The following is a 10,366-nucleotide window of genomic DNA, read 5'->3' as shown; positions in this document are numbered from 1 at the left end:
AAAATTAATGATTTGATCAATCAGTTAGGTTAGGTTATATGCAACTCGCAACAATTTACGTTGCTTACGTTGTCTACGTGAAAAAGATTTCGCACAAGCATGAACAATCCATGTATAATAGATGCAATCTTGAAATTCATGGCGCAACACTCTGGTATGCTTGCTGGGTTGTCGCACCAACGTGTGTATTTAGGACGAAGCTACGCGCGCGAATCCGTATGTTCATACATTAACGTTACTAATTAATCATTCGAAACGCTTCTCGTCTATAGACGCGTTTGTCGACCTTTGACATCCTCCTTCATGTGTGTATTTGCTTCCGTCAGACATTCCGCATACTTGTTATTTTAAGCGCAACAAATTTTGTCAGGAACATTCTCGCCGTGTCTTTCTCATTTGTTTTCAAAATATTGAATAATTTTGTCGGAGACAATACAGCGTTCGAACGTACCGCATCCCGCTGTTGTATAAATAGCTCCAAAAGTAAAATGTATATTTTACCTGGCGCTCGTACGAATTATTGTTTATTTAATAATTTGATGGCTGTAGAATTTGTTGCTTAATAATTGTTGATTTATTTCATTAAAATTAATTTTGGCAATAAATTGTTTGGTAACGATAAATTGTCGCGCCAAAGGTTGAGATTTTAATTAAAATAAAAGGGTTCGCGATTTGTGAGGTCATGAGGTGTAATTTATTATTTATAAGATATAAAATATAGATAACATAAGAAATGATATCATCGTCACGATAGTCACTCGGTAACATCGTCCTGAAAGTAGATTCCTATTATATCAGCGGTTAATGAATTCCTCTCCTCTCTCTCTCTCTTCTCAATCTCTCAATAAAAACACTACATACATAAAAATATCTCTTATTTTATATACATTTTTCTAATTTGTCATGTAGACATGTTACAGATGATATTCAGATTGAACGAATTTATCCTGAATTGTAATTATACACCGATAGCGTAACAGCTGAACTATAATTACAAATGACTTATAATTATATAAAAATATATTAGATCTTTAAAAAGTCGAGATTATCCTTCGATTTACATAATCTCTATTTTGTCCCAATTAAATGTACTTATACGTATATGATTAAGAGATTAGATCCTATTTGCTACAATAAATAAAATTAATTTGGCGAAGGGTTTCACGGAACTATCGATCAGTCTATTTTCTTCTTGAAGACATCCTGACCGATTACCGCTCGCCAGCATAGTTTCTTGAGCCCATACATTATCAGGATTAAACTCAGTATATAAAATATCGCAACGTCTATGCTGTAATAATGGAACACGCTCGTGTACCTGAAATATTATATTTAATTTACTTAACTTCCTCACTTTATCACATTTCATCGAGTACGTCATTTGATAAATGTATCTACTATCTAATAATGATATAATTTAAAAGTTTACGACGAATTTAAAAGTTTGTTTTCTCTCGTCAAATGTTTGCTGAGAAATAATAAATTTCTGTAGAATCTACAGTTAAAAAGAACTTCCAACAGTTCTAAGATATTATGTTTAATCACTAAATATTTAAGTAATTACTAAATGTTTTCAAATTCAATTGTCGATGAATCTTTCCGAAACTCGTTAGCTGAATTGTTTGTACAGTACTATATACTCAAACGAATATTTTTATGCATGTTTATTACAAGGAATCCGTATATCTTGTAATAATAATTATTTGAAAAAGCGATATTACCTGATTGAGCTTTTCAAATGGTCGGCTCCGCCGTGCTTGGCAACGTGTTCTACCCACCACGTGGCCAATTCTCTGGGACCGATCGGAAGGTCGCGTAGCAACTCGCTCCTCTTCTTTGCCGCCTCTCTGTACGAGTTATTGTGAAGTGCGGCGACTTTAATTATACCTTCGCGAAGCGCACTGATTGATATCCCAGCCAGATCCATCACCAAAGCGTAACCCAGTTTCTCTATGTCAAACAAGTACACGAAAATATAGCGATCTTGTCGTTCGCTTCGCGTGCAAGTTATTCCATCTAAGATTATATACAGTCTCCATTTTCGAGAGACACTCAAATCGGAGAGTTTTCCCCATCGCTCATATTCACTCACTGTTTTAACGAACGATCAATCATTTCTACTCGACTTTTCCATCATTCCTTTCGAAGAGCGAATGCTTCTCAAAAGCTTCGACCATTATTCTCGGTAAGCCTGGCACAGGCGTAAAGGCCAGCGAACGCGTTTTTAAATACGGGAGAAAGGATTTACCAGCTTGTGCCGCGTTTCCATCGTGATCGCAGAATACCGGCAGGACCAGGGTCGGCGCGCCGTGATAAGCCGCCTCGTGCAGAGACAACAGGCCGCCGTGGGAAACGAAGGCGCGTAACTTAGGATGGCCGAGCAGCTCCTGCTGCGGCCACCAGGCACCCGTCCTCACGTTCGCCGGCAGATCCTTGATCTTGCCACCGTCCCACTTCCACACGACGTTATACGGAAGCGTGGAGAATACCGCGACAAAGATCTGCAGCAGTGCCTCCGGCATTCCGGAAGCCCGTACCGACGATCCCATCGAAACAAACGCGAAACCTGCAAGAGTTCGACGTTGCGATACATTATTGCACATTTACTTGAGTGACGCGAGTCATCGGAAAACGGAAAACAACCGATGCAAAATTACCGTCAATCCGTTTGCTACGGTTCCTATACGAAACGCCAGAAGCATATTGCTAGGCTTAAACAATAATATTTTACACCTACTTGATATCTTCGCGTTATAAGAAGAGTCGTTAGATCTGATAAAATTCATTATGGAACAAACACATCTACGTAACAAGATTCAAATTAAAAAAAAAAAAAAAAAAAAAAAAAAAATACTTGTACGAGGGAAAGCTGTAAGGGAAAGAGAATACAATTATGTGGTACCATAAAAGTTTCGAATATCGTCGTTTAAACAATTTTGCTATGCGATGCGAAAGTTTTTAGCCTCTCAACTCGATTAGCGACTAGATGTAAATTAAGAATGACGTAAATCTCTCGCGAAAGAGAAATGGGAAATTATGAAATTACCGCGTCGCAAAAAGGATTCTAAGTCGGAACTTAATTGCATCGCCGGCCTGCAGTGAAGGCACGCCACGTTTACGACGTTCGACAAGTAGGGCACGGAATCGCCCACGCTGTAATGACTGTTCTGCAAAGTCAGGGGGACCTCCGCCGTCAGGCTGTGCAGATCGTCGGGTATATGATTGCCTGTCAAAAAGCAAAATATGACACGGTCATTTGGGCTATATAATTATCTGATTATAAATAAAGATATACGACATTAGCATACAATTAGCCAGCATCGACATAATTCGACGGATCAGCGGGACGCGAAGACCGTGGTTGATTTAATGCTCACCGAGGTATCTCTGGAGCGTCGGCTGAAGATAAATCGAAACCGTGAACCAGTGCATGATCTTTAAAGTGAACAGGGCCGCTGTGTTCAGGACTCGCTGAAGGAAAGTCATGTCCTGCGTGATCGCTTTACCGAAATACGGAGTCACCGACCACGGTGATGGATTGCCCTGTCGCATAATGGATCCGCTGTACAGTGCCACCTGCAAGATAACATCGCGTCGTTCTCATTACTCGTTAGCTGCAATGATGCAAAGCGCAAGCAAGTGGCTTTAATGATGCAAGGATATCGGCTTTCAGAAAAGGAAGAAATCGGCGGAGATCCGCTCCTTTTCAGCGTCGGTCGGTGAGGGACCTCGTTGCTCCGTTGTATGTACAAGCTCGTTTTATCATTACGCGTCATTCACGTCACTGAACGAATAAATGAGAGAAGGAAAGGATAGGAGAGAAAATCGATAGAAACTGGCCAACGCGTTTTGCTTAGCGCTTTTCTAAGATAGCTTTAGTACGAGAGACATGTAGGGTTCAAACGTGTGTTTGAAGATGAGATAACTTTACACTTTGTCGTATTAGTCACACACGAATGAACAACATGATGTTCCCGGTGAACCGTTTACTTCTCAATTACTCATACGCGGAAACATTGGGATACGACAAATAAGTATATTTTTTTGCACTTTGCAAATATATATATATATATATTTATATATATTTTCCTTGTTATTATATTTTTATAGAAGAGACTAATTGTAAGAAAGAAACTTTATGCCATTCTTCCCTTGAGAATTGGTTCTCGTTTATAACAAGAATCCACTTAGAGATATTTAGAACTTTATATTCTAGAAATTTATATGAAACTTCTTTCAAGAAATATGCAGCTATTTAAATATTTAATTACTTACCGAAAAATACAAACTAGTTATGCAAAAGTCAGTTTTTTATTTATATTTAAAAAATCACGAAATCTAGGGCCATAATGGCAACCGACGCAGATAAAGTATAATATTGTGATAACTGAAACACACTTTAAGCAAACACTTTGACAAAACTGCGATAGAGCTTTGCGCGTGACTCTCTATCGCCGATGTGATTTTTACACAGGTCGACCTAACACAATATCGTTTATCCACTCGAGTAAAAGTTCGAGTTGACTGTTATCGCGGCGAGAGAACCGGGACGAGTTGTAACGGGAATTCGGAATATTGCGTATTAGGGTCCCATCGCGCTTCTCGACTACGGCCAAAAGCATATTACCGTGTTCAACATTATCGTCGGCACGTTCTCGGCGTGGAGGATTCCCAGCATGCATTCGGGATAAGCGCCGTCGAGGACCGCGACGTCCCATCGGGCGAGCGGATCGCCGTCGGGTCTTCTCATGCTGGCTATCGACGGCGCGTCTTGCAGCAACGCCTCGCAGGACTCCCAGGCGTATCTCATGGCGTCCCACGGTGATACAGGAAGCTCGTTCCGGAACCTGGCGCCCACCAGGTCCCACTGAGCCGTGAAATTCTCGACATAAGCCTGTGCCGCAAGAACACGAGAGGTGAACACGCGCGTGCGACGCAATATACATAAATCTATTGGCGCCCGCGCGATTGTTGGGTCAGCCCGGAAACTTTCGACTTCCGCGTCACGATATTATATCGCGAAACTTGTTTACCCTCTGAGCCCCGAACCTCCTCTTCAAAGATTAATTGTTTACCGAGGAAAGAGAACTCGTAAATATTATCGTACGGTTTTGCAAGTCTTTCTTTTTAGCGTAAGCTTCTTTGAAGGACTAAACTCGAGCAGAAATGAAACGGGTAGACAGAAAAGGAAGTTTAAATCTTAAAAACAGAGATTTAAAAAGAGTCTTATTATCTTAATGAATGCAGATGGTACAAACAGGCGGTTCTGGTAAATTATTCAGTGTGCAATAAAATTAAATGTGGGTTAAGGGCTAAATTGGACGCGGGAGAAAGAAATTACACGCGCGAGGTGCAGTAAAAGTACCGGCCGCGAAGCGGTTCAGAATCCTTCGGACCATGGGGAGACGGGCGTGCGTGGTGGATCGTAAATCACCTCGAGGATCGACGGTACCAGTTCGTGAAGACCATTATTTGCCGCGGGACCGGGGAAAGCGCTCAGCAGCGTGACGTTGTGCCCTCGCGACCTCAGACTCGTACCAAGGGCGACGAAGGGTACCGTGTGGGACTTGGTGCCACCCATAGTGGCCATCAAGACGTTGTAACCCAGCAGGGGCTCGATCAGTAAGCTGAGCCCCAAAAGGAGGTGGTGAAGACCGAGTCGATACGCGACGCGCGTCATCCTCGAAGTATCAGCTTGCCGTTTAACGATTTTCGATTAACGGAGATTCTCTTCCTCTTGCGCGCCGTGGCACTCTTACGGCGGAGTCTCGAGATCGTCGATGATCCCTCAACGGAAAAGGACAATCGTCTCGCGACCCGGCATCGTTTCTCTTTCTCTTACCTTCTCCTTTCTTCCTTTTCGTCTCTACCACGAACGATTCTCGTCACGTTTGAACGCGCGTCGCCTTCGTCACGAACTTCTTTCGTGCATCGGCGAAGCGAGAAACGGCCTGAAAAATCCACGACGAATTCGTATTCTCCTCGGAACTTTTCCGGTCGCCGGGTAAACAGGATGATGCTCGGCGGGAGAACGGATCCCTTACGCTCCAGTTCGCGGCGGCGAACCGATGAATCGTCGCCGTTGCGATGATCCGTGCGCCGTTGATCACCCCGCGATCGTTTTGCGAGCGTGTCGCGTCTGGTCGCTGCTTGGCTGCGTCTTCACGATTGCGGCCCCTCGCATCCTTCGTCACGTATCTCTCCGCGTTTCGGGAATCAACTCGCTTGAACCGCGCTATAGATCGGAACTGCTAAAGTTCGGTAATTAAAGCGCACGTGGTCTTTCGAGACGGATAAATAACGGAGGTCAAGCCTTATTCGAATAAAAGGCTCATTGTCATTCTAATGCACACCGTCGAAAAGAAAAACACTTTTTTTTTAAGTCTGTAATTAATCGCGCACGTCTCTTTCAATTCTCACTCGCGGCAAGCAAATGGCTTCGAAGACGGCTCTCCTGTTTCTCGTTCACAGTCCGTTAATTTTACTCATCCATCAATTTACCGCTGGTATTCTTCGCAATAGCCTTCTCCAGCACAAAGTTCCCGTCAATGGATTCTTTTGATATTCGGGTGAAAGATTAGCCGTAGATAATCTTTTCTGATCTTCTTTTTCACTCGAGGAAATATAAATTATTATCGATCATGCCAACGAAGCGGCTTTGGTCAATTTCCATCTCTTTCTCGAGATACTTTGTGTAAATGCCGTAAATGAACTTGTTTGCTGTACGCGAATCTGCGTAACAGAAGCAGACCTTCAATATCTTTCCAAGTATATACTGAAAGCGTTTAACGAAGCGTTTTTAATGAAGGAGTTAAAGTTTGCAACAGGGAAGCTTTACAGAGCTTAACAATCTCTTTAAATTTTTACTTACTCTTTTTAATATCTATCCGACAATATATATATAACGGTTGTCAAGTATTAAATAAAACGAGAAAATTGTAACTTTATAAAGATAACGCTATCGGATTTGCTTCGCTGTTTTTCACAACGGTATCACGTCGCTCTCAAAGGAGACGAAAAGGAATTTACGTCTGTGATTGTTTTGTTCCGATTGTTTCATATTCGACTTCGATATTTCCTTTCTAAAGTTCTGCCGAGTGCATCTCACTTAAAGTATCTTCACTCCGCGCAGAGCATCGTGAAGTATTACTCTGCGAAATTTCCGTTTGTTTTCCTAGCGGTCCTTTATACCTCTCGCGCAGCCTTGCGAAGCGCCGTCGTAAGAGGGACGGTTCAACAAAGTACGCGACTCGACGATTCCTCTTGAATCTTTTTGGTCGTAATAACTCGACAGGAGCTTCTTACGTCGTGCCCTCTCGCAGTCTTCTTCTCTTCGGGGATCCGTTCCTTTCTCTCGAGAAACTCGCTCAAAGTGCTCCCTCCGATCCGATAATCACTCGAGAAGAGCAGCCAGCAAAGAGAACAATGACACACAACTTTTTGCTCGGAGGACGCTCGACTTTTTAAACGTTGTTTTACCAAGTTCTCACGAAGTCGTGTGTCGAAATTCGAATGTCGGCAAGAGACCGCCCGTCATTTTGTTCAATTATATCTTTCCCTTTCCCCAGCCCAGGTGAGGATGTCTTGATCTTTCCTTTTCTTCCTGACCTTCTTTGCCCCTTCGCGCAATTTCTGGCGGGAATATCGTAGCCGTTAGTCTTGATCCTCGAACTGTACAGGCGCGGACGACTTTCACTAATAACGCGCGACTCGTATGCACGATCGCGCGTCGCGATAATCCGATTCTGGGAGTCAACAAATCGATGCCGCCTCTCGTGTTAGGTATTATTTGTCTTCATTCAAACTTTCGAGATTGAGATATTTCTTAGCGATTCAAAGTGCTCATGCGCCATGTAATATTTTATGAACGAATCTCGATACCCTCCAGATTGAGTTGTGTACAGTTAATTTGTTATCTCTTTATTAACCGTCGGTTTATCCAATAAGCAGAGAACCTGTACACATAGTTATACTTTAATTTTTTCTTAACGCAACAATTTAGAATACACTTCTACCTGCAATAACTTATCATTGAATCCATTCGCGTCTCGCAAAAAACTTGCTCGATCGCACCACGCAATTTATCTGTCAGGCTGTTCGAGTTATCTCTTTAATTAATCAAATTATCGATTTTAATAACTACATATTTGCTGCAGGCATTAACGATACGAAAACTTTCATAATAAGGTATCGCGAGAAGAGCAAAACCTTGATATGCCGTCAATTGGCGAACAAGTTCAGTTAACAAGAACCGCACAGCCGCGATATCCGATGTGCCTGGCCGACTTTTCATCGGCCTCCTTCACTTTTTCCGTTCGTCGTTCCGATCCGTCGGCGGATTTTCGGCTCGGCCGTCCAGCGACTCCTCCGTTCCGTTGCGTATACGTTTACCGCGACGTGCGTCGCGATTTTCGCGATTCTCGCCCCGGAATCAAAGCGGAATTGGGATCGATGATCGGGTAACTCGGAAGCGCGGACCTTGAAAGCGGCGACGGGCACTACTCCTCGCTCGCGAAGCTCGCGTATCGCCGAGCGTGAAAGTTTGACTGTGCCAGCAGCAGCTTTAATAATCAGCTGAGCTCTAGAGAGAGAGTTTTGCCTCCCACCAAAGACGACGTTCCTCGTCGTCGGTCGCGCGTCCGAGGATGTTTGGGCGCACCTGCCACTCGGAGAAGTAGACATCCAGTAAACATCTCGTTGACCGCGACATTTTATAATTGTGATGTGGTTTGCGAAACGCTTGTCAGCGAGATAACGAAATGGGGTTGTCGTATCCACAAAATTACTTTGTTAAGTAATGCCTATAGTAGCGTTTCCAGAATGACGCCGAATCATGGACAATGCAAGCAACTTACCGTTAAAGATTATTTGTTATATAAAAATTAATTTTTTATAATTTGCAAAACAGAGATTTGTTACCAATTCTAATTGAGTGGGAAATTTATTATCTCTTTCGGATCTTACGTCATTCATCTGAATTTCTCATCTCTGCATGCTTTTGAGATGAGATTCAGCAACGAACGAACCGTTCGAATCGATAAAAATACGCATGGGCCTTAGATTTTGTTGGATATGTGGAGCCTTTATCAATTTTCATTTATTTTTTCAAGTTAAAGTTCCATTGTTTATATGATAAAGTTTATATTTAATGTAAATTTTATAACCGTGATCGAATCTCTTCGAATTAAAATGCAAGACAGAGATTTATTTCAAATTCAGATTTGTTTCCAATTCGATACTTATTTTAATTATAGAATATATATTTCAATTGCGCGCTACGATTAAACGCGCATAAAGAATAAATGCGCAATTAATTCGCGTACTAATGGAATTATTATTGTTAATTATTGTTATTGATAATTGTTGAATTTGTATTTAATTAATTTAATTAATGTGATGGCCTTTTCGCGACGCGTTCATGTTTCGCGCATCATTAAAAAGCGTACGATCTTACGCTTATTGCCGGCGATGATTAGCCGGCAGCAGCAGAAGTATTTCTTCTGACATTATTTGTTCTATTTCAGAAGATCGTGAAATTCATAAAACTCTCCCACGTATATCGTATGTATATATCTATTAGAGAACATTGTTTTTTTTTTGTTTATTTGATGATCACAACTGACTCACCAGAGCGATGCGCCTCTCTCTTTCTCCATTCACCCGATTCGCATTGACTATACATCGCATTTAATTAGATGATTTGGTCATTTTTTTTATCTCGAATATCTTCATATTACGAGTTCGGTGTTTTATCACTTCTGCTGGCAAATATATCGAGAAAAATCAATTCATTTAATGACAGGATATGATAAAATCGATCTTGTTTGTATAATTTAGAAGCGTTCGTGTTCTAATTAAACGTAATTTTATTATCGACGCTATAATATGAAAAATTTGTACAGTTTATAGATAATCTCGCATGACTATAATTTTACTGATCTGACGTAATCTTCTACTTGAAATTTTCCGATTTCAATACGTAACGTCTCAATATTACTTCCGTTGCTATTCGATATAATGCGGAATTATGATAATTTACTGTTATGCAACTCGTGATGCGCTCGCGATTCCGTCATTTCGAAATCAACGGTCAACGATCGTCTTTGACCCGGAAACTGTAATATCGGGAGTGTAAGTGAGCGATATTGCGACAAGGATCTCGCAAACAGGAACAAAATAGCAAAACTTAAAGAATTAGGACAGATTTCGCTGGTTCGGTTACACAACGTACCGTGTACCCTGTAGGAATAAATTTCACTCAAACGGTGATTTGTGTGCGATATCGATTTAATTCAAGCAACATCTAAGATTAATCGAACTTTATCGACATTGTCAATTAATCAATTTTGAACACGCCACTAGTAAA

The 10,366-nt window shown here is 41.6% G+C and overlaps 1 protein-coding gene across 1 annotated transcript; it reads right to left on the bottom strand.

The window, feature by feature from the left end:
* Positions 1 to 614: 614 nt before the first annotated feature.
* Ugt50b3 (UDP-glycosyltransferase family 50 member B3) lies at positions 615 to 8,575 on the bottom strand. The gene is made up of 7 exons (XM_077408321.1): positions 5,435 to 8,575; positions 4,628 to 4,894; positions 3,378 to 3,576; positions 3,047 to 3,226; positions 2,249 to 2,566; positions 1,722 to 1,950; positions 615 to 1,318 (listed from the first exon to the last, which is right to left on the bottom strand). The coding sequence occupies exons 1-7, from the start codon at positions 5,678 to 5,680 to the stop codon at positions 1,177 to 1,179; spliced, it is 1,581 nt and encodes a 526-aa protein (XP_077264447.1). The 5' UTR covers positions 5,681 to 8,575; the 3' UTR covers positions 615 to 1,176.
* Positions 8,576 to 10,366: the final 1,791 nt, after the last annotated feature.

The sequence above is a fragment of the Temnothorax americanus genome, unplaced genomic scaffold (genome assembly GCF_048541705.1).
Source record: "Temnothorax americanus isolate GAGA-0224 unplaced genomic scaffold, ASM4854170v1 Scaffold24, whole genome shotgun sequence".
Lineage (NCBI taxonomy): Eukaryota > Metazoa > Arthropoda > Insecta > Hymenoptera > Formicidae > Temnothorax > Temnothorax americanus.
This window is presented reverse-complemented; position numbering and strand designations above follow the sequence as displayed.

Excerpts from the sequence above, each read along its gene's own strand:
- Ugt50b3 (XM_077408321.1), bottom strand. The coding sequence starts at position 5,680 with ATGACGCGCGTCGCGTATCGACTCGGTCTTCACCACCTCCTTTTGGGG. Across the intron at positions 4,895-5,434 it reads TGGTACCGTCGATCCTCGAG|GCTTATGTCGAGAATTTCAC; the intron begins GTGATTTACGAT and ends CTTGCGGCACAG. Across the intron at positions 3,577-4,627 it reads CGACGATAATGTTGAACACG|GTGGCACTGTACAGCGGATC; the intron begins GTAATATGCTTT and ends GTTATCTTGCAG.